This window comes from Diplotaxodon limnothrissa, linkage group LG15, assembly GCF_057381915.1.
Source record: "Diplotaxodon limnothrissa isolate DT_005_m linkage group LG15, D_limnothrissa_male_GT1.1, whole genome shotgun sequence".
NCBI lineage: Eukaryota > Metazoa > Chordata > Actinopteri > Cichliformes > Cichlidae > Diplotaxodon > Diplotaxodon limnothrissa.
Genome location: NC_140610.1, coordinates 10684223 through 10709245, shown reverse-complemented (window position 1 = coordinate 10709245; position 25023 = coordinate 10684223). Strand labels below are relative to the sequence as shown.

The window sequence follows — 25023 nt, the reverse complement described above, 5'->3', positions numbered from 1 at the left end:
CGTGACATCAGCTTTCTAGGAGTATCATGCGTCCAGCAGATAAGACAGGTTGTAGCCTCAGAACAGGAAAAAACAAATGAAATACACACACAGCTGCTTGCACTTAATGACTGTGTACACACACAAACACACCACTACTGTACATGTGCTCATCCAGGTATGTTTATTGTTTTCCAGAGTGCACTGATACGACACTGACCACAGACAAGAGCGAGCATTAGAAAAACAAAAAAAATGTCACATTTATGTTTATGTCTCATCAAAATGGTTAATAGATGGATGAATACTGCAAAAACAGAGTGCAGCATCTAACAGCTGAGTGATTATCCGAATATTGATTAGACAAATGTATTAAATGTATCGAAAATGCTCCAATAAAGCCTTGTATGATTATATCTGATACATGGCACGTGACCATAAAAATGTAAATCTGTCAACATAGGCAGCGCTAACGTATCTGTGGCAAGTTAGTAGACGTGTTGCTCAACCACAAAACGCACACAAAGAAAAAGGATTTAACTGAGCCAAAATGATTGACAGCTTGAACGTAATCACAACTTTGACACCTGGTGTCCTTTTGTTTATCAGTGGATCCTTAAAAATGTATATTTACATGATACGCATTATTTATATATTTTTTTTATAGTATTAAATATCCTAATCCTACATGCACAAAATGCAGTGTTGTACAACACAGAGAGAGTTTTCTCTGATAATCATAAAAACAACCTTCTGCAAAAGGGCTGGTTTTAAATGTGTAGCTCACGCCTCACCCTTTTTCATTCTTCACTGAAAGCGTTACTGACCACACAGGGAGGAGGCTCAAGCCAACCGGCCCTTACAGAGTTACAGTCTATCAAATAATTTAATCTCATGGTAACTAAATTCTCCATATAACAGTACCACTCAACTCATATCACTTAACTATTTTGTTCATTCGCCTTGCATAGTGTCAGTCTATTTTACATTTACTGTTCTTGGGCTGGTCTTCAATAAAAGGATTTCACACATACACACACACACACGCACAAAAAAGTAGGTAATCATATATTATACAACACACAGCCTCATGTCAGCTAATCTCAGTGGGCTCCATGAGGAATGATGTAAGTGTCGTCTATGGAAACAAACCGAGCGTATTGCACATGGGTCTTTAAGAAAGCTGACTCAAGTGACTGAATAGCTTACAGTACTCAATGAGGGAACAAAAATGTCACCTCTCACTCTCAGTTAGATCATTTTGGCTTACAGCTACTATGCGCAGAGTGGAAATGCAACAGTGTTGCAGTGATCATCGCTCTGTACAAACACTTACTGCGTAAATTATTGCACCACACGTGTTAAGGGTTCCCTGCACCAAACGTTACACAGTAAATGAGATAAAGAAATGAGCACTGAGCAAACTCTCACTTGGCAAAACTCAGACATGGGGGCTGCGTGGCTGTAGTGAGAGGGAAAAAAAGGGGGTCAAAGTTCAGTTTACTGTATTTGTATTTGTGTGTTCGGTCAGAAGGAAGTTAACTGAGAACAGCCAGGTTTTTTTTGACGACAAGCGACTCTGCTTTCCACAATGGGGTGAGTCTATTTGGGCCACTCCACTGTGGCAAAAAAGGGGTGGGATTTGATATCGTCCACACCTCCCACACCTGCCCCCAGTCTCTCTGTCGGGTTGTACTGGAGCAGCTGCACAGGAGCACAAGACAGAAATTGAAGAGAAAAAAAAACATTAATGAAACTAATAATTTAAATGACACAAATAAACCATATTATTCCAAAAGCCTTTCTCAACGTCTGAGTTAAAAACAGTACATCTGACAGTTTCAAACTACCACTAGCTGTTGCCTATGAAAGTATAAGCACTGTATTGCATACGATGATACCAAAATCAAGACATCAGGCAGATCCAATAAATACGGTATACAGTCTGTATATGCTGTCACCTTGTAGGCATAGCCACACTGGCTTACTGTTAGCTTCATGCTACATTAAGCAGAGAGAAATCCAGGCTGACCACATTAATATATATCCAAAGATTACCAAATTTTGAGGATTTGCAATTAGCTCTAAGATATTAGCACAGTGCCAGCTGTGTTATTAAGGACATGTCCATCATCAGTAGTGCATGTTCATCTGCCATAATCTGACAAATGCATACTGTATATTCCTTATCATTTAATGACGTTAAAGTGAAGCTTGGCTTTTTTAAAAATATATTTGAAGATTTCACTGTTGTGTCATTGCACTTCTCAGAGATTACTAACATGTCTGGTGGAAAACATCAGTGAATGTCAACCCATTTCTTCCACTGTATTTGTTGCATACTAACCACTAGCACTACTATAAGAAATTATTAGTTGTTCTTCCTTTGTTCCTGGGAAAGCCCTACTCAATATCTGTTTAGGAGGGAAACCTAATTCTGTGTACAGCATTTAAGTTAGTAGTAATCACACTAGACTCTCACCTGCTCTAGCAGAGATCTGGCCTCATCCGAAACAGACTCGGGGATGTTGAGCGCTGTGTGACGACCGATTCCTGCTGGATGGCAGCGCAGCAGAGACTGTGCAGAGGGAAGGAGGAGTGGAAAGAAGAGAGGTAGATAACCATCATGTAAACACACAGAATATACGGACACCCGCAGAGCACAAGTCAATGTTAAAGCACCAGGACTGGACAAATAGGGAGGAGATCAGAGAGCGAGAGCACCTGAAACAACACTGATCACACCAACTGCAACAAGCTAATGATTTCAGCACTGTTGCTCTTTCTTGGAGCCGTCCCTCTGTGTGTGTCACATGAAGTGAAAATCACAGGAAAAAGAAAGAATGACAAAAACATTATTGTGTTTGGTTCGTTTGTTCTTCGCTTACACAGAGAAAGCTTCCTGGAAGGGACAGCAGCTCATCACCGGTAAATGCGAAACGTTTTTTTATATTTTGAGAGGTAAAACCTGATCAGGTCAAATTATCAGTTCACTCAGAGGAAAATAAAGCAAACCTAATCCTGCAAGTGAGAAAAAGCAGTAAGACCTCCAAATGCTTTCCTAACCACAGTATATAGCCCAATTGTTGAAATAATTGACAATAATGAGTGTAATTGCCGCTCGTTGTAAAAGCACTTTTCTCAGTGCATCTTCACTGACAGGCTGGAAATGCTAGAGCAAAATGTGTGCACCAAGCAAAAGCCTTAAACTGTGTGTGTTTGTATGGGGGGGGGGGGGGGGGGGCCTGTGTGTTTTTTCCATCAGTTAGGTCGGTTGGCTCTCTCTCTCTCTCCTGATACGTGCTGCAGGAGTTCTGGCTGCGTTCCTAGCCGCAGTCAAGACTGCTCCAGGCAAGATCTTATCCTGCAAGGATCAAGAGACACTATGTGTGCCTGTGTGAGTGTATCCTTGCCAGGACTGTACCAAGACATAATCATCAAAGGAGACATCTGTGTCACTCAGTTTGCTTTTTGTTTATTTATTTGTTTTGGGATTTTTTTTTCTTTTTTTTACCCAGGTAAGTAGTTGTTTATTGTTCCAACACAATGGCCCTAACCTAACACCCCGACTCATGTCTGAGCCACTGAAAAGAAGCGCTGATGGCTGATATGAAAATGTGCCCACTGGCAATCAGTTAGAATTTATTGAAATTTAATAGACAATGAAAAATTGAAGGGACGCTCTGCACCTGCACTGGCCGTTTGTGCTTGCATCCGTGTGCGAATTTGTCCTTCAAGAGAGCAGCAAGTTATAATTAGCATGCGTTTGTGTACATGCATAACAGCTATAAATGTATCCGTTATCTTCAAAACAAAAGGCTCTGAGATTCTCCCCTTTCTCCCAAGCTGGTCTTAAAAGATGGTCCCCTCTGATCCTGGACCAGCCGAGCTGCAGCACCTTGAGAGCTGCCCTGGTCTTCACCTTCCACGGCGATCTAAGGTCGGTGTGCTCCAAGCCCAGCGCTGCTCTAGGAGCCAGCAAAGAGGCCCGGTGAGAGCTGACCCCATGGCCCAGCAGATGGAGCTCAGGCTGGGGGAGAAAGTCACACCGACACCCCTGGCACTCCCTGAGAACCAGAGTAAGAGACTGCAGCCAAGACGCACCTCGCACAAACACGCACACACCAAAACAACAACCTCCACCTACTCAAACACATACAGACACGCGCGCAGAATCACACACAACCTGGCACGACCATAAAGAGTGTGAGAGAGTTGAAAGCCAAGACACCTACAGACATCCCACAACACCTTCGCAACAAAGATAAAAAAACAAAACAAAACAGTTTTTGTACTTTTTGACTCACCATGCCTGTCAGGAGTTCAAACAGGATGGCGCCCAAACTCCACCAATCACACGATGCCGTCTCCTCACCAATACCTCCCACCTCTGAAGCGAGAGCGAGAGGAGAGAGACAGAAATGATCAATAAATTAAAAAGCAGAGAAATCATCTGTGTGTGGGAGAGGAACCCAGGTAGCAATAATAAACTAGTGACAAATGTGAAGTCGGGATATGATCAACCATACAGACGTGGAGTCGTTGATCTTAAGCCTACGATAAACTTTAAGGATCTTGCTTTTGTGCCACCGTTTCAGAGTAACAACTTGGATTAATATTTTGCTGAATTGTTGCAATCAATTCGAAATGAGCACAAAAACGTGGCCACACTCACACACAAAGTGTGTGTCTCATAAAAGGGTGATTTGCATAATAAAAAGCAGTTAAATTGAGGAAACCGTCTGTGCTGCAACTTCACGCCATCTGCATGACCTGACCTCAAACACAAACACACACACTCATGCAACACACAGACACTCAGGCAGCACATACACACACACAAATCAAGAAAGATAAAGCAGGAACACTTGAGGAAAAAAAAGAAAAAAAAAAAAAGAGTAAAATATGTTGTTCATTTTTCTTTACTCCCACATTTTCTTTTAGTTGAGCTCAGGGCTAAAACTAATGACATCAGCTTGTTTGAAGAAAAAAAATTCTTCATTCAAGTATTTTTTTGCTCCGTAAAGTGTCAGAAACTAGTTTCCTATTTTACTTACATCCCAAAATTATGTATTTTGTTCAAAAACCTGACAGAAATAACTGATCTACAACCCATCTGGCAGGCTCCGCAGCACAAGTCTAACTAAGACACAGAGAACAAGAGTGACACTTGTTTGCAAAAGTCAAGCGTGTACGGCAGCTCCATTGGGTACCAGATGGCCTCTTGTGCCGCTTAGTGTCCCTCTCCTCTCCTGTCCAGAGGGAGGGGGTCTGGTCGCCCACTGGGCCGGGACCCAGGGTCATGGTTGTGTGCGCCCAGGGACCTGGCTCCTCAGCTGGAGGAGGATATTAGACAAAGACCCCTCGTCTCCTGGAGGCTGCTGAGAACTCCAGGGGACTGTGCAGCTCTCTTGCAGCCAAGGTTAGAGAGGGCTATGATACGACTTGCATGTTTCATATACTCACAAACACACACACACGCGCGCGCACGGCCAACTGAGCAACCAGTCTTCAGGGCTCCCCAGGACTACTGTTTTGACAGCCAAGGAGAGAAGATCGTCATTGAATGGACCAGTGATACCTGTGTAGTTATAAGCTGGAGGGAAAATACTGGACACACACACACACACACACGCGAACGTCTCAGAGCAAGGTCGATGTCATCACAATGGATTAATGTCTAAGGAGCTGCAGGGAGAGTACAGTGGAGCTGGCTACACTTACCGCTCTGTCAGAGCGAGGCAGGAGAAAGGGAGATGCAGAAAGAGAGGAGAGGATGGGCGAATTAACTGCATCCACAGGCCATGGGTCGTGCAAAGCCCAGTGTTACGGTGTGCTACACGATCTGCACATTTTCCACACTGAGCATACTTAAACTAACTTTGCATTGTATTTCTTCAACAGCTCAAAGAAGAAGAAGAAAAAAAAAACACACGAGAATTCTAAGACAACAAAGGGATACAGACAAGTTCAGCTCCAACGCGACAACAATACAGTGTGTTCACCTCATGGCCTCTTCTTCCCTTTCCCCTCAACAATGAAGTTCCCTCCTACTTTGTATCTTAATCACACTTCATCTCCTCCCTCCTGGGGGCCATAAGGAACTTTCTCTCTTCTCCTCTCGGTCTGACTTCCCTAAAAACTTAACCGACAGTCATTACCAAAAGAGGAAGTCAAGTATATGCAGGTAGGAAGTAAGGAAGGATTGATGTTTGCTGTTCCAAGGCAAGGCGAGCACTGTGTGTAAAGGATCTCTCGACAATTTAAAACAAAGAGATTTACACAAGACATGCAAGGTATAAATACATTTGTATAAAAAGATTCCATTATAAAAACGATACGACGAAACCACAAAGAGACTGTGAATAAACTTCAAGTTTATGGGAAAAACTAAAGAAAAGAAAAGGCCAAGACCCTACACCGTGCATGAATGGAATCTCTGGATTAAGAAGGAACTTTAGATCAACACGAACATCTACAAATATACACACACTTGTGAACTTTTGACCAGTGTCCAGTTTTGCCTGCAATCTCAATGATAAACTAATTGAAAACTCCTAATCACGTGTAAGTTGGGCCAAGCAGATAAAATCCTTTAACTAATCTGACTAACAAGCAAACAAATCTTAGGATGTCTTTCTGGGAGTTCCTTTCTCAAGGTATCAACGCACAAAAAGATCTACTAACGTTTGCAACTACCATTAATACATTTAACATTGGGAAAAAAGGATATCTTATTTTTTGCACTTGATAATGAAATGAACTGACTGTGCCATTTAGTAAATCTGACCCTTAATTTTATGATGACACGGGTCCAAAGCCCCGACCAACATTTGGAACCAGTAGCTGTGAAGTCCAAACAACTTTGAATTGATTTGTAGTGAAGGTTTCTTCTAATTAGACAAGATATACTCAAATGTTGCCAGTAAAATGACCCCATATCACAACAAAGACACCAGATCACCTCCACTCTAGGGGGCAGGGGGTGAATTTCTTTTTCCACACTGAAATAGTAAAGCAGAAGTACTTTAAGGCTTCAGGGTACATGTTCTTCTTTGTATAACCTTTCAAAAAATAATGAGATGATGGCTCTGTGTCAAAAGGAGAACTAAACCGTAACTTCAATCAGATCAGGCGTGGCTGAGCAGGTAAAAGGACTTAAAAAAACAAAACAAAACAAAAACAATAAAACAAACAGTGGTTATGATGATCGTGTCCTGAGGAACTGCCTTGTCACCTCAGAGAGGAAGAATATTTAATTTCCCTTTTCTTAGAAATCGAAGACAATCGGTTTTGGCTGTGCTTCCTTCTCAGCAGAACAATAAACAATTCCCATTTCTGCTCAAATCAGGTCATGTTCGCGCAAAGGCGTTTTTTTTTTTCTTACCAGGAACAAAACATTAGCCATCTGATGTTTATCAGTAAAGAAAAAAAATGGTGAGAAAATAAATAAGCAGAAGTGCTGGACAAACGGATTAATGCCCTGCTGCCGATGCATTTTCCAAGAACACTCCTGTGTTTTTTTGGGTGTGAATATGTGTTATTTAAAAACATGTTTCTCTCCTTCTGACACACACACACACAGTCACAGCAGGCCCCCTGCTAGCTTTCTGGCAAACATTCATAAATCTGTCATCAGGAATGAAGCCATTGCATGAGTTGACCCTGTCTGGATAAACAGCAATGCATAACAAGGGCAGGACACACACACACACACACACACACACACACACACACACACACACACACACACACACACACACACACACACACACACACACACACACACACACACACACACACACACACACACACACACACACATGCATGTCCATGATGTAGAAGTCTTCTGGTGTGACATAAATAAATAAACAAAGTGTGTGACAGCTTCTACATTTTAATGTGTCTTTATGGATGAATTTTAAATAAAGATGAGGCAGAACGAGACGCTAGAAAGAGAGAGAAAGTTGCCAGCGTTTGAGTAGGACAGTCGATATATGTCGAAGCAGTCTTTTCATTTAACAGCAGCGTAACACACCCCCTGTTGGCAGCTAAAATGCATTACATCCTTAAATTCACATGGGATCAACTTGTTTGACTAACTAGACCTTTCACACTTAGGCCGAGGTGGGTTCAGTTTCAGCTCAGTTCACAGGTCATCTGCCTTTTATCACAGAACCACATTTTCTTCCCGGTCACATATTGTCATAAAATGTTTTTGATGCTACGGCATGAATTATACTAATGTGAGCCAAACACATTATTTTTTCAGGAGGAACTGCAGATGGCTTAGATGAAGTAAAGGTGTCATTATGTTGCTGTCTCCTGCGCCTCTTACCATTGAAACACGCTGTCAAGGATGACTTCCATTGAACTAAAAACTGTAAATTTTGGTTTAACTGAAACATTTTGATATCATTTTAAATGAAATATATTTATGGGTACCAAATATGTACCAAAAATACATGAGGATAGAACTTAAAAAGCTTGCATAAAATACAATGCATTAAAAAAATCTTTTAATGAGGCTATATTTACTGGATAAGCATCATCCGCATATTACAGTTTACTCATCAACCACGCATTTGAGACTAGTGTAAAAATTACCACTGCTTACAATAACTGAAGAAAAATAAACAAGTGGGATGTCTTTGCTCACCATTTAAGAGTTTAAGCTAGCTTCCACATCACTCACAACACATGTCTCAAAATGTATGCACTTCTATTAGTAAGCTGTTAAACAAGCTGCTGCCAAGGGAATAAAAATGAACACTTTGGATATTAAAGAGAGCATTTGTTCCTTTCAGATTTATTACAAAAGTGAGACACTGTACGTTCTAGACAAAAGGAGGATTTAAATCTGAAGTGACCTTCCTGACTTGAGCGAGAGGATGAATATGAAAGAATAGCTAAATATAAGTGTGTGGGAGAGTGAATGGGTGTGAGGGTCATTGTGAGTGTCTCAGAATGCATCCAGTGTTTTCAACTAGCCGCTAAAACATTTTGAGAAGATTAAACACATCACACACACTCTGCCTGACAGCCTTAGTGTGAAGCCACCTGCTTAAAGGACCAATACATTAGACGGCACACATACATGTACAAATGCCCAACCACGCATGCTGAAGGGCTAAGTAGGGACTCGGTGCTGTAGTCTAGCACCAGTTTGTTTTAGGCAGCTTTTAAACAGCATGCCAGAGCTGCCACAAGCAGGCCCGCCGTGCTACCAGTTGACTGCTGCACAACAGCGCACTCTACAGGACATCAGAACAACTACAACGAGATTCAGCAACTCACATTTGTGGAGGAAGAGTTAAAAATGAATGGCGTTTCTTATTTATTCTTAATATACTGACCAATTAGACAGGTAAATAAAATGAATAAGAAGTATTTTAACCCCATGAAAGATTTATGTACATTTATTTTATTTTGTTAGTTTTTCAATACTTCATATTTCATTAGTTTATATAAAAAGGAGCTTTTTTTGCAAGCTCCTTTGAGTATTATGGTGGTGGGAATTATCAAAAGTCAGCATATAATTAACTGCAAATATACCCACTAACTGATAAAATGAAAGAAATCAATAGAAAAATGTACTGAAACCTTTGCATATGTCTCACCTGGCGCACAGTACATATTGGCAATGGCCTGTTTGTCACAGGATTCCTCCACATCACTCCAGCTGCAGAAGTAGGTAAGCTGAACGTGACCTAAGATGAGAAGAAAAGACAGAAAGCGTTCAGCTTGGAGTCTGTTAAACATAAATCTGTTGCTCTGCCTCTCATCAAACCCACACGTCTAGTGTCACCCAGACACTCAACTTTTCAAACCGTTCACCCCACCTTTAAAGCACTTCCTTCCTCCATTCCTTTCTGCCGCTCTACATCCCTCTGAACTTTTCAAGCACACAGCCCCAGCGATTACTCCTGTTTAGCGGGTACCCGTTAAAGCTATCATTAGAACTAATGGTGTCATTAGGTAGCCATGGCCATTAGCCTGGGCTAGCCAGACTGATGCACCACACTAGGCCGTTGATGGGCCCTTTAGAACAATAATTACCACCAGGGAGACGAAAACAGCCACTCAGCTAATTAGATGCTTGTTGATAACGAGGTGGAGAGAGATGATTGTAGGACGACAAAAGAAGAAGTTGAGGGGGAATCTGTGACCTCATGGTAAAACAACGCTTTCGCTTCTCAGAGAGACTTCATTCTGCTAAACAGATTAGATCACGGCTGACTGATGAAGGCTGTGGACTGTATCTTTACAATGCAAGTTATCCAGTTTGGGGAGGGAAAAAAGGGCAAATTAAACATGACAACTGTTATATACAGTAGCTGCTTCATGGTGATTTATTTATCTCTTTTTAAACCTGGTTTTGTCCAGCTTCTGGTAAATTTAATCAAGATTAGATTAATCAAGTGCGCATTTAATTTTCATATTGACTGTTAGAGGTTTAAATTGCTTCCCTGGTTTCTTGTTTTAGTGCATTTTATCGTTTCATGTAGGGCTGTGCGATATGACTAAAATCTCATATCCCGATATAAAACATCTATCGTCCCGATAACGATAAAAATCACATTTTCTCTAAATTCTGTGAATCTCGGGTAGCTGAAGTGTTTCCAGCTGGGCTTCGTGTACCTGGAGTCGACTGTTTCAAATGATGCAAGAAACTACACATTTTTAGACATAGGTTGTAACGGCCGCTGTTTTCTTTGTGAGTATTTATTACACGCCATGCTGCGGGGAAAAGCCTGTTCTAACGTTTGAGTCTAAGGTTTATTTTTTAGCACCTGACGGCTCTTTTTTTTGCTTCTCATCCGTAAATACTCTGCATACTTTTTCACGTGATTTCGTTTATTTTGAAAAGTCTCAACAGGATCTTGAGCTTTATTGTGAAGGATTTATGTGGAAACTAAACAAGCGGACATGCCATGGTTTTACCATCGTTGTTGCTAACGACAATGCATAAAAACAGGCGCTTGTCCGTCAGTAGTGTGGTTATATTAAATATAAGAGAAAGAGAGAACTTTAAGAAATTAATATAGCCACTACAGTAGGGCTGCTCGATTATGGCAAAAATGATAATCACGATTATTTTCACTGAAATTGAGATCTCGATTATTTGACGATATTTATTTAACAATAACAATGTATTGAATAATGACTTTAAAGATTGTCAAAAAATAATATAAAATAGTGTGCAAATACTGATAACAGTGCAAATGTTTGCAATATAAAAAATAAATGAAAAATGTAAACATCTATGTTTAGTAAACTTTGCATTGTTGCTCTGTGGTGCAGCTACGACACCGTAGCAAAGTTTACACACTATGTCTACTTGATCCACGTCTGACTCCGCAAACCCATAATGTTTCCACACCACTTTAGTTTTTTTTTACCTCTCTTTTCAACCAACGGCAGTCACTCTCCTCTCCAAATAACTTCTGCTTAGCTTTCCGAGCTTCCCTCGGGTCCTCTTAATCAGCGGTACCCAACCTTTTTTGCGCCACGGACCGGTTTATGCCCGACAATATTTTCACGGACCGCCTTTAAGGTGTCGCGGATAAATACAACAAAATAAAACTAGTACCGGTACCGAAAAAAAGAAGATTTATTCATAACACACGTGAAAAGACCCAGGGAAACCGAGTTAACGATAAAAGCGATAACAAAATAACGCTGAAAACTGATAAAAACCCTGAAAACTATACATTTCACACTTGAGCCTCAACTCTCGCGGCCCGGTACCAAACGAATCACGGACCGGTACCGGTCCGAGGCCCGGGGGTTGGGGACCGCTGCTCTTAATTATTGTGACACGTGTTCGAAATGCAGAGAGGTGCGCTCGATTTTCCACACGGAGCAGCGCGAGAGTAAAGCACGAGGGAGGGGCTAATAATCGGCTCAGTCATTTTTAATGATCGTTGAAAGCTCAGATCGTAATCGAGATTAAAATTCGATTAATTGAGCAGCCCTACACTACAGTGACCATCAAAACGATGAAAAATATTGCCGTAAACTGTTTATTTTGCGACACCACATATCAAACAGCCCTAGTTTCATGTGTAAAAGTCCTTAACATACATGTTACCCATGTACCCAGTAATCCACCAAGAAGTGACGGGAATGATGACTTGGGGTAGCTATTACCAAGGTTGGAAAAGTATGGTAAACTAGACTAATTATTAACATTCTGTCATTAAACTGCATATCCTTCTTTCTTTACTTATCAAACATAACTAAATATTAATTTTGATCTTATTCCCCTTTAAGGACTGATTAAATGCCCGACAGAATAAAAACAAAACCCTTAACACAATTATAAAGGGTATGGACAAAAAAAAAAAAAAGTCTGACCTTGGTGGTCAAGCAGGATGTTATTGGGATTTAGGTCCCGGCAGATGATCCCTTCTTGGTGTAGAGAATCCAAGGCTGTCACCATCTCTACTGCCCAGCACCGTACAAACTCCTCCGGGATACGAGCTTGGGAAGCAGCCAACGACAGCTTGTCCAGCTCGGCAAACAGCCGGGATACTTCTTTATCAAATTCGCTGCCACCTGTATTACTAATAACTCTTGATGATTCGTCATCAAGTCCTAATAAATTCTCAACCGCTCCACAGGCCTCTGTGCCATTTGTGGCCGAGTCAGAGCCTGTGCTGTTTGGAACCAAGTCTGTGTTTACTCTTGCACTGGGCTCTAGTTTCTCACTATGAGAATCAGTGTCTGGAATGCCTGTGTCAAGAGGGAGGTCATTATTTTGGCGTTCAGAGTGGATAAACATTTTGTCAGAAGCCTCTTGTCCCAATGCCAGACTGTAGTCATCCAAAAGCGAGTTGAATGGAGATGGAGATGCAACACTCGTGTCACAAGTTGCAGAGGCTGTACATAAAGATGAAAGGTCCTGCTCCAGTGGCTGTTCCTCCTCTTCCTCAGGCTGAGTATGAAGCTGTAAGACATCTGGCTGGATGAACTTTTGAGGAGAGGCCGTGACCTCGAGGCCCAGACACACTCCTGAAGTCTCCAATTCCTCCTGTAAAGAGTCTGCAGTCCCACTCACTACAGGGAGGTTCACCAAAAGGTCTGGTGGATGCCCCTCATCCTCCACTACTGCTTCTTTAAATGAGATCACTGGCACTGACTCATTGGAGGCTTTATCACTACAGTCCAAACCCCAAAGATCCAACCCGGGACCTTTGACCTCCTGAGCCAGCTCTGGAAGATCTTCAGTTACACCTGAGTCCAGGTCGGACGTAGAAAAGAAAGGGACTTGTTTATGAGAGGGACGCTGCTCTCCTAGTTCAAGGCACATAACCTCGCTTGCACTGTCTTTGCTGTCAATACGAAAAAACTCCATTGGCGTGTTCTTGGACTCATCTAAAGACAGAGGCACAGCGGGGGAACGTAAAGGACTAAAGACTTCATTGTGATCCTGTCCCTCACCGCGGTTTTGATCGCTGTCTTGGGCATTACCGCTTTTATCAGACAACTCACTGAAGAAGCCAAGCTCCTGAGAACTGATTGGTGAAGAAAGGCTTTCATTGCTGAGAAGTGAGCGGCTACGTGACGATGTGGTGGTCGTTGCATTAGGTACCTCTAATGAGAGCATTTCCTGCTCGCTCTTCTCTTCCTCCTCCTGCAGTGCATCCGGTTCTACTTTCTCCTGTTCATACTCATTGCAAAGGGTCAAATAGCTGTTGGTGCACTCTTCTTCAGAAGTGGCTCCAGAGTCAGTTTGCTCCACAAGCCTGGGAGGAAGAACGCTTTTAAGAGGAGAAAAGAGGCTCTCGGGTTCCTTCTGTAGCCCAGAGACAGACTCTGAATCAGCAACAGGCACCGAACCACAGCTGGCTGAATCTACTTCCAGCTGTGGCATGGTATGTTGAGGAGAGCGCACGGCAGTTGTGTGACTTTTCTGGATGAAAGGGATGTCAAAGCTGTCCTCTGGGCTGGAGTTATGCATGTATTTTCCAATGTGAGACCACAGTTTCCCACCTGAAAAAAGCAGAGCATTAAAAAGAAAACAGTGCACAATATGGGGAGAACCAGAGGTATCAGAAGTAGAACTTAGGGAGCAGACAGAAACAAATGAGCCAATATTAGCTAGATAATCACTTTCCTGTTTTTCTTTGTGATTATTATCATGAACACATAATCTTGTTCCTAGGAAACAGTTTTCTTTATCTAAAACATTTCTGCTCCAGCGTTAACAATAACAACTTATCTTCCTGTAGACCAGAGGTCCCCAACCATTGGCCTGAGGACTGCTACCAGGCCGCAAAGACAGAAGAAAATTGCTTAAAATTGTATGTATTTTATTTTTTATCAGTTTTCCAGACATTTTTACTTTTCCAAACAATGCCACTTTCGAGTTGGACTTAACTCCTGCACTTAACTTAGTTCTGAGATTTTTTTCTGCCCCCATGCATCAGTAACTCTGAAAGCTAACCCTCACAAAAAGCTGAGGACAATGGAAAGAAAACTGTATTTAAAAGAAAATGTCAAGAATCCCATTTAAATTGCAGCTTCAGGTGCAACTTTCGCAACAGGTGATTCACACGCTCCACATCTACTCTGTATAATATTGCCCAGCTAGCTAATAAAGCCATGAAACAAGCTCTGGGCTCCCACTGATTCTGCATTATGGCGAATTGGTATTGATGTGATAATCATGTAATAATTATTGACAGTGCATAATATAAAGTGCGATAGTTATATTTGCATTACAAGCTGCCACCCTCTAGTTCATGATAAAACAGGGGCCCACTGCTCTAGAGAACACATTACAGATCGTCTATGTGGAGAGGTCAGGTGACTAAGCTAACCATAACATCAAATTTTACATTGGATGTGAAACACCTTTGATTCTACGCCTCTACACTCTTCTTCCATTCTTCACTTAAAATTTACTGGTACTTGTTAACTACTTAACAAGTACTTAGTGCGCATGCGCCAACCAGCGTGCAGCCTGTTACAGTCGCTCCTGCTTTTCTCTTAGTTTAGCTTTTTTTTTCTATGTATTCTTTTTTTTTCCTGACTTGTATTTTCCTCCGTTTTCTATCTCTTACTCAATCATGTGGATTGAGAGAGTTTTTGTTCTTCTGGTGGCTGTGGAACTGTTACTTTTATCAAGGAACGGGACCGCGGCACATCTCCTACACGCACGGACTGTTTACTCCAGAGATCAGCTGATCGCCCTGATGCCGGCCGGTTCGCTGGCCAGGCCCGCAGAAGTACCAGCTGAAATTTGGAGGAAAACACATCGGGGATGCAGAGGTCAAGGACAGAAGAGAAGAAAAAAAGGTGACGGTGAGACAGCGGAGGCTCGAAGCGAGGAGGAGGTTTAAACCGTGTCTGCCGTCTATCGTGATGGGTAATGTGCGATCGTTGGCAATTAAAATCGACGAGCTCTCAGCACTGGTACGGAGTCAGAGGGAATACCGAGAGTGTAGCCTGATGTGTTTCACCGAATCATGGATGCACCAGGACATTCCCGATGAGAATGCTTCCGTGGAAGGCTTCCACACTGTTCGGGCGGACAGGGACAGCATCGCTAGCGGTAAGCGGAAAGGAGGTGGGCTTGCTGTTTTAGTTAACAATGGTGTAACCCTGCCAACATAACAATCAAAGAAAGGATTTGCTGCCCGGACACTGAACTGTGTGCTGTTGGACTCAGGCCGTATTATTTACCCAGGGAATTCTCTCACGTCATCTTGGTGGCTGTTTATGTACCCCCCTCTGCTAACCCCACAGCTGCATGTGACACTATCCACTCTGCCATAGCTCGGCTACAGACTCAGCACCCGAGTGCCTTTATTGTGATCTCGGGTGACTTCAACCATGTATCACTGGACAATACACTACCAACATTCAAACAATATGTGGACTGTCCCACCAGGGGAGAGAAAACTTTAGACTTACTGTATGCTAACGTCAAGGATGCATACAGCTCCTCCTCCCTCCCCCCACTTGGTAGGTCAGATCATAACCTGATTCACCTCACCCCCCGCTATGTGCCAATTGTGAGGAGGGAACCTGTGACCACCAGGACTGTCAGGAGGTGGTCAGAGGAGGCCTTAGCAGAACTACAGGGCTGTTTCGAGGTGACCGACTGGGAAACACTCTGTGAGCCTCACGCCGAGGACATCAATGGGCTTACTGAGTGTATCACAGACTACATAACTTTCTGCACCGACTCCATTGTTCCAGCTCAGACTGTTCATTGTTACCCAAATAACAAGCCGTGGGTGACTAAGGACATCAAAGCCCTCCTCAACAACAAGAAGAGGGCTTTCAGAGGGGGCAACAAAGAGGAGGTGAGGAAGATCCAGGTGTTACTAAAGGACAAGATCAGAGAGGCTAAGGACAATTACAGGAGGAAGCTGGAGTGGAAACTCCAGCAGAACAGCATGAGAGAGGTGTGGAGGGGCATGAAGACCATCACTGGATTCAGGCCAACCAACAGCAGGGGAACTGAGGGAGGTGAGAATAGAGCCAATGAGTTGAATCTGTTTTTCAATAGATTCGACACCACAGTGTCTGCTCCTACCCCCACAACCTCACCTGTAGTCAGCCTGGAATCCAGAACCACACCACTGTGCCAGCCTCTCTCTTCACATGGCGCTGTTGCCTCCTGTGAGATTCCTGACACCCCTCCCCCACCCATCACCTTCACTCAATACCAGGTTGAGATGCAAATGAGGAGACTTCACTCAGGCAAGTCTGCTGGACCAGACGGAGTGTGTCCCCTTGTCCTCAAGACCTGTGCCCCCCAGCTGTGTGGAGTCTTTCATAAACGGTCCCGGTGATGTGGAAGACATCATGCCTCGTCCCTGTACCAAAGACGCCATGTCCCAGTGGCCCCCAGGATTACAGGCCCGTGGCATTGACCTCCCACATCATGAAGACCCTGGAAAGGCTCATCCTGGACCAGCTGCGACCCATAGTAAGACCACACCTGGATCCCCTTCAGTTCGCTTATCAGCCTCGTCTCGGAACTGAGGACGCCATCATCTACCTGCTCAATCGTGTCTACACCCATCTGGACCAGCCGGCGAGCACTGTGAGGGTCATGTTTTTTGACTTTTCCAGCGCTTTCAACACCATCAGGCCGACCCTCCTGGGTGATAAGTTAGCAGCGATGCAGGTGGATGCTTCTCTGGTGTCCTGGATTGTTGATTACCTGACAGGAAGACCACAATATGTACGTCTCCCACAGTGTGTGTCTGACAAGGTGATCAGCAACACAGGGGCACCACAGGGGACTGTCCTCTCCCCCTTCCTCTTCACCCTCTACACCACAGACTTCAGCCACTGCACAGAGACATGCCATCTTCAGAAGTTTTCTGATGACTCTGCGGTGGTTGGATGCATCAGCAGGGATGATGAGACAGAGTACCGGGCTGTGGTCGACTCCTTTGTCACGTGGTGTGAGCAGAATCATCTGCAGCTCAACGTGGCAAAGACCAAGGAACTGATCGTGGACTTCAGGAAGACCAGGAAACACTTGACCCCTGTTTCAATTCAGGGGGTCAGTGTTGACATTGTGGAGGACTATAAATACCTTGGAGTACACATTGACAATAAACTGGACTGGGCTAAAAACACCACAGCACTTTACAGGAAGGGCCAGAGTCGTCTCTATTTTTTGAGGCGACTGAGGTCCTTCAACATCTGCCAGAAAATGCTGAGGATTTCCTATGAGTCTGTTGTGGCCAGTGCGATCCTCTATGCTGTTGCATGCTGGGGGAGCAGGCTGAGGGTCGCAGATGCCAACAGACTTAATAAACTAATCCGTAAGGCCAGCAATGTTGTGGGGATGGAGCTGGACTCCCTCAAGGTGGTGTCGGAGAGGCGGATGCTGTCCAAGATAAAGACAATGTTGGATAACACCTCCCACCCACTCCATGACATGCTGGTCAGTCACAGGAGCACGTTCAGTGAGAGACTGAGATTACCGAAAAGCACCACTGAACGACACAGGAAATCATTCCTGCCTGTGGCCATCTCCCTGTACAACGCATCCACTTAACACACTGTTTGCTGCTACAACTACACATGTTTCTTTTCCAACTATTTATCTATGAGTGACTTATGTATGTATGTATGTATGTATGTATATATATATATATGTATATATTGTACTATTCTTAGTTAGTGTATTGTCTGTCTTGTCTTAATGTTGGTTTAAAATGGAGCACTGTAACAAAAAATAATTTCCCCCAGGGATCAATAAAGTATTCTGATTCTGATTAATTAATAACTGACTTAAGTACAACAAAGTATTGGCACACAAATGAGTTTGAGAGTTTGGGGATTTCCATGCAGGTAGAAATCCCCATTTTTTTGACACCATTTTCCAGATGTGCATCTACGGAGCCCCGCAGGGGACATGGGAGAAAAAAAAATTAGTTAGAAAAAAAAATTAAGACGGACTTTTGCGAGATCTCGCAAAACAAACTCGGGATGTCGCAAAAGTATTGCGAGATCTCGCAAAAGTTTTAGCCGCATTCTTCGGAGGCTGCCAGCTCGAAGCCGACCGGGAGGTCGAGGCACGATGTGCCGGGAAAGCGGTGTTCCTCCCGGCTGTAGTAGGTCTCGACCTCCCGTTAGCTTCGAGCTAGTGGCCGCCAGCTCGAAGCCGACCGGGAGGTCGAGGCACGATGTGCCGGGAAAGCGGTGTTCCTCCCGGCTGTAGTAGGTCTCGACCTCCCGTTAGCTTCGAGCTAGTGGGTGTCAGGTCTCCAAAAACGTCGGAGCACTTTTGCAAATATGTGATGTCTTGTAAACCGAGCAGGTATCTGACGTTTACACAACTACATTCACGCCTCAAAATATCTTAAAAGTGTATTTTGTGACCCAGAAAGAGTAATATTACAACTAAGTAGCTGCCGCCATTGTTGGAATTCAACTTTCGCGAGAAAGTTTTGCGAGATCCCGAGTTTGTTTTTTTTTCTCCTATGTCCCCTGCGGGGCTCCGTAGCATCTCACTTTTCTGAATCTGAAAATGCTACATCAAAAAAAAAAAAAAAAAGAGTGGCTACATACACACAGGCATACATACGTATCACACGCAGCTGTAGTGTAAGTAATTGGGAGCTAGCATCTGCTGTGTGCAATTAGAATGAATACGAAGTTCACAGTGATGATAATGATAGCGGGGCAGCTCGATGGCTTAGAAAGTAAAACCATCCACATGTTGTTTTGTCCAATGTCACTCAGGTCACTGCCTCTTTCCGTCTGCCCGTCTATCCTTATTCAGCCTAATCAAATCAAATCAAATCACTTTTTATTGTCACATCACATGTGCAGGCACACTGGCACAGCACATGCGAGTGAAATTCTTGTGTGCGAGCCCCACAAGCAACAGAGATGTGCAAACACAACAACACAAACGAGCAAAATACAAGAATGGCCAACCTGAAACTAATAAATATATGTACAATATATAATAGTGTATGCATTTCTGGATGTGTATACTAAATATTTTCCCACGTGTGTGTGTGTGTGTGTGTGTGTGTGTGTGTGTGTGTGTGTGTGTATACACATTTTTACAAATTAAATAGTAAAAAAATAAAATAAAATAATAATAATAATAATAATAATAAAATATATAAAATATACAGAGTTGAATATGTGCAAAACAAGTGGCATTTATATACAGTGTGGAGTGCATAATGTTGAAGTTCCAGTAGTGAAGCTGAGGTGTCTATGACGTGTTCAGCAGTCTGATGGCCTGATGGAAAAAGCTGTCTCTCAGTCTGCTGGTACGGGACCGGATGCTGCAGAACCTCCTTCCTGATGGAAGCAGTCTGAACAGTTTATGGCTGGGGTGACTGGAGTCCTTGATGATCCTCCCCGCTTTCCTCAGGCACCGCTTCCTGTAGATGTCTTGGAGGGAGGGAAGCTCACCTCCAATTATCCGTTCAGAGCACCGCACTACTCGCTGGAGAGCTTTGCAGTTGTAGGCGGTGCTGTTGCCATACCAGGTGGTGATGCATCCAGTGAGGATGCTCTCAATGGCACAGCGATAGAAGGTCCTGAGGATGCGGGGGCTCATGCCGAATCTTTTCAGTCTCCTGAGAAAGAAGAGGCGCTGCTGGGCCTTCTTCACTGTTTTGTTTGTGTGTACTGACCACGTAAGATCCTCAGCCAGGTGTACGCCAAGGAACCGGAAGCTGCTCACTCTCTCCACAGCAGCGCCGTTGATGGTGATGGGGGTGTGTACTTCTCTGCACCTCCGGAAGTCCACTATCAACTCCTTTGTCTTTGCGACGTTGAGGGTGAGATGGTTGTCTTGACACCAGTGGGTCAGGGCGCTGACCTCCTCCCTGTAAGCCGTCTCATCACCGTTGGTGATAAGACCCACCACTGTAGTGTCGTCCGCAAACTTCACAATGATGTTGGAGCTGTTAGTGGCTGTGCAGTCGTAGGTGTAGAGTGAGTACAGGAGAGGGCTCAGTACACACCCCTGTGGAGCACCAGTGTTCAGTGTGATGGGGGATGAGGTGATGCTGCCCAGTCTGACCACCTGGCGTCTGTCAGACAGGAAGCTAAGGATCCAGCTGCAGAGGGAGCTGCTCAGTCCTAGATCCTGCAGTTTCCTGTCCAGCTTCGAGGGAACGATGGTATTGAATGCTGAGCTGTAATCTACAAACAGCATCCTCACATACGTGTCTCTCTTCTCCAGGTGTGACAGGGCAGTGTGTAGTGTCAGGGCTATGGCATCATCAGTGGACCTGTTGTGGCGGTATGCAAACTGTAGAGGGTCCAGTGAGTCGGGTAGTGCAGAGCAGATGAAGTCCCTGACCAGCTTCTCGAAGCATTTGCTTACGATGGGGGTCAGGGCTACAGGTCGCCAGTCGTTCAATGAGGAGATGGTGGAGGATTTGGGTACAGGGACGATGGTGGCCATTTTGAAGCAGGCTGGGACTACAGACAGAGAGAGGGAAAGGTTGAAGATGTGCGTGAACACTCCAGCCAGCTGAGCCGCGCATGACCTGAGGACGCGGCCGGGAATCCCGTCCGGACCAGTAGCTTTGCGTGCGTTCACCTTCCTGAAGCACTTCCGCACATCCTCCTCAGACACAGTGTGCGCACTGACGTCATCCGCGGTGCGCACACTGTCCGGTCTCATGGTGTTCGCTGTGTCGAATCTAGCGTAGAATACGTTTAGATCCTCACACAGAGAGGCCGTGGTCTGCGGTGTGCTGGTTTTCCCTCTAAAGTCTGTGATCGTGTTTAGTCCCTGCCACATACTCCGAGGGTTGTCAAACTGTTGTTCCACCCTGTCCCTGTACTCACGTTTGGCTGCTTTGATCGTCTTCCGGAGTTGGTAATGTGCGTGTTTGTAGTCCGATGTGTTCGCGGAGGCAAAGGCGGTGTTCCGTGCCGCGCGAACATCTCCGTTAATCCAGGGTTTTTGATTTGGGAAGGATTTGACTGTTCTGGATGGGACGACATCTTCCACGCATTTCCTGATAAATCCACAGACTGAGTCTGTGTATTCATCAATGTCTCTGGCGGCCACGTGAAACATTTCCCAGTCCGCGTGATCAAAACAGTCCCGCAGCGCAGACTCCGATTGGTCCGTCCAACAGTGCACCGCCCTCCGCCTATCAACTACCTCCATGTTAATACTATAAAAGCAGGACTACTACGGGATTTTTTCGTGTAACAGGAGTGAGTCATAATGAGTGAAACGGTTTCTGATTGGCTTTATCAAATCCTGCTGAACATCCCATATGAAATTCAATACTGTCCACTAATATTAGCACAGGATGGTTATGGAGTACACCAGATTGAATAGGTTACAGGGCGTTAAAAAATATGGCTGCCATTCATAGTATGCACTCACCCACGCACACAGTCTACACACACATCCTAGAGTGAGTGGGATGTAAGGATGCCCAGGTGTTGGCATAGCTAATGAAGCATGGCGCCACCTGGTATTCAGAATAATGACCTGTGACACACACCCATCTCTATCAAACATCTGTCTGGAACAAGGGCACAGAGAGGGGCAGGAGACCGGAGAGTCAGGAGAAGGAGGGGAAAAGAGAGGTGGAGGTAAAGAAGACAAATGAGGGAAGATGAAACAGATGAGACTGAAATGTGTCCCTTACCTTCAGCATACTGCAGCAGAAGAAAAACTGTGTCTTCTGAGACAACAAACTTTCTCAGCTGCACCATGTGGGGCACAGAGCGAGGCATGATGTTCGTCTTCGTCCGCCCACAGTCACTGCTTTTCCTCAAACCCTGCAATAAAAAAAAAGAAAAAAAAGATGAGAGGTGAGTCATTAAAGGGAACATATGCACTGATTCAAATAACAAGCATTTAAGTAGAAGATAAGAAAAGAGTGTGCATGAATAGGAGGAAAAAAAATGTGGCAAAGGAGAAACTTCCCATTAACCAAGTGCTAGTTATGCCCTGTGGCAACCCAAAGTCACCGGATTCATCAAGCTACATACAGCACAAGAGCCACACAAATCTATCAGCGCTACATGTAAAGTTCACATCGGGTGTGAGAGTGTGTATGCATGCATGCACGTGTGCGCACGCGTGTGTGTAGTCATTTATGCCTGCGCGGTGCGTTGGCATCTGGCACACGTCTCACACCTGAGAGCAGAGGAGCTGACAGGGACAGGCCCATTAGAATCAATTACACCAGTCACACACAGGGGCTTCTGGCACACTTCACACTTACAGTCAGGACGAGGAGGATGCAGGGCAAAAAACCCACACCACAACATAACGCGCGCGCACACACACACACTAGACTTACTTTCAGGATGAAAGTCTCTTGTGTTCTCTTGTCCATGACCAGAAGAACCTGCAATAGAAGAGTACCATTAATTGCAGGACACGAAGAGACATATGCAGACTAAGATGATGTAGTGGTTATGTCCTCCAAAGCAGTTTTTTTTTTTTTAAATGACCGGGTCAGGACACACATAAGGTTTACTAAGAGATTAATGCAGGCCCCTAAATTACACTAAATTGACACTACTATGTCAGATCCTGTTGTGCCAACCAAACAGTCTCAGTGATATTATACAGAAAAACAAGAATCAACAGAGCTTTAAAGGATATAAAAGACCTAAATATTCTTGGAAATATTCTAGCAAATCTGGCCATTCCTTGGTCCTTAAAAAAACATTCAGAACAAAGTGAGAGTCACTTATAACTCTGTTTATATACAAGACTGAGCATCAATTTTAGAGAACATGTGCTGTCTAAAACATGTCACCACAGAGCTATGCAATTTGTCATGACAGAGGCAGTAATTACTAGCAGTGTCATCACTAAACTGTCAGATGTCAACAGAAAGGGAAAGCAAATCCTTTTTTTCCCCATTTAATTTCCCTGTTCTTTTTCACTTCCCCCCTTTTTCCTTCCTGAGATCTTCATTTTCTCCCTTCTTCCTCATTTCTCCTTTCCTCTCTGACATCTCCATCGCTCGTTTACTCCCTCCCTGTCTCAGGGGAGAGCTTGAGCATATGTGTGCGACCCAGTGTGTGTGTGTGTGTGTGTGTGTGTGTGGTGCATGTGTATGTTTTGAGAGTGCGTTCTCTCCATGTGACCCTGACTGGGACCAAACAGGTGCAGGCTAAATGGATATGAATGGAGCAGTGAGTAAACAGAGTGGCGGTGCTAGCCAGGGTGCTAATATAATTAAGAAACAAACATCAGGGAAGGGGGGAGATAGATAGGAGGGGTGGGTGAGGCGGTGCTGGTGGGGGCAGCAGGGTGAGGACCTCTCTCCATCTGTCCCCGCTGTCCCCATTTAAAGTAAAAGGAGGAAGGAGGAGGGGGTGGAAATAGATAAGAGGAAAGAAAACACCACTGCTGGATAACTTCATCTTTGATTGAGGTTTTTTTTTTTTTGTTTTAACGCCTCAAAGACTTCTGACATATTGTGTATTTTGAGTGCACCTCAGTGGAGTTATACATGTTGGTATTGTGTCAACGTTTTCCTTAGGGTTTGTTGTTGTGTGTGCGTGTGTCTGAGTGAGTGTGTAGGATGAGCATCATTGATTCAGTGTTGTGTGTCGCTCTCTGAGCTGCTTGCCAAGTCATTTCATGGCTGAGTGGAGAAGTTGCTTCGCCGGCAGCTGGTTGAGAGGACCAGCAACCCAAACTGACCTTGTGGTAGTCATAACTGATGCTAAACATACACACACTCAGCCCTTACCATACATCCAGTAAATCTACTGTGTTTTATTACCCCTGATAAAAGAGATGGTCAAAGAAGTAAAGGACACACAAGGAAGAGAAATCTGGAGTTGGATAACATCCATACTCTGGGTCGAAGTCATCATTAAATTAACGAATGTCTGCTAGCCCTGAGTGTAATTATTTTGTGAGAATTCTGCTATCAAATTACATGAATGTGTATTTTAATGAAATGTGTTTTCATTAAAAAATTACTTGGTAGAAAAAAGGCAAACTGGTGATTGGGTGAATGAAACAACACTTAAATGAAGTCATACAGTCAGCTTGGAGGATGCAACACTTGTAAATTGAAAGCATACCTTATCTATGACCCCTAACACCCTGTAAGCTCTCAGCTCCTCAGATGGACTCTGCTGCCCTCCTCTGTTCAAAGAAGAGCAGCACTGTACCCCAAAGGCCTTGAAAAGAAAAACCTTTCAGTGTTTCATACATATGCAATTAAATCATTCATTCAAAAAGATAAACTTATTTCCTTTAATCATTTAATCAATTCATTCACAAACTTATGATGTTTTCACTGCAGTGCGTGTGAGGAACCTGGTAGATGCATGCATATAAAGAACATTTGTGTAATACAATACAGAAAGCCTATGAACCAGCATTTCACTCCCACTCACCACTGTTTGTGTTGACCCTTGACCCATGTTGCTTCTCAGATACTGACTAGATATTTGCTCTGCACGCATCAGATATTCGGCAGTCTTCTTTTTCACGGCCTCTCGCCGTGTAGCACTTGGCTCACCTAAAGAAAAAAATGTAATTAATATTTTTTTAACAAAGTAGATCGAATAGAGTGGAGTCTAAAG

General features: G+C 43.9%; 1 protein-coding gene across 1 annotated transcript in view; it reads right to left on the bottom strand.

Moving 5' to 3' along the window:
• Positions 1-318: 318 nt before the first annotated feature.
• The window catches only part of rps6kc1 (ribosomal protein S6 kinase B1), a 30447-nt gene continuing 5742 nt past the window's right edge, over positions 319-25023 (bottom strand). Inside the window, exons 8-16 of the mRNA XM_085372075.1 lie at positions 24835-24959; positions 24517-24615; positions 22767-22814; positions 22107-22239; positions 12340-13977; positions 9600-9689; positions 4287-4369; positions 2462-2557; positions 319-1683 (exon numbers count right to left, since the gene is read on the bottom strand). Of these exons, the coding sequence (XP_085228201.1) occupies positions 1582-1683; positions 2462-2557; positions 4287-4369; positions 9600-9689; positions 12340-13977; positions 22107-22239; positions 22767-22814; positions 24517-24615; positions 24835-24959 (2414 nt within the window). The 3' untranslated portion in view covers positions 319-1581. The remainder of the gene's footprint in view (positions 1684-2461; positions 2558-4286; positions 4370-9599; positions 9690-12339; positions 13978-22106; positions 22240-22766; positions 22815-24516; positions 24616-24834; positions 24960-25023) is intronic.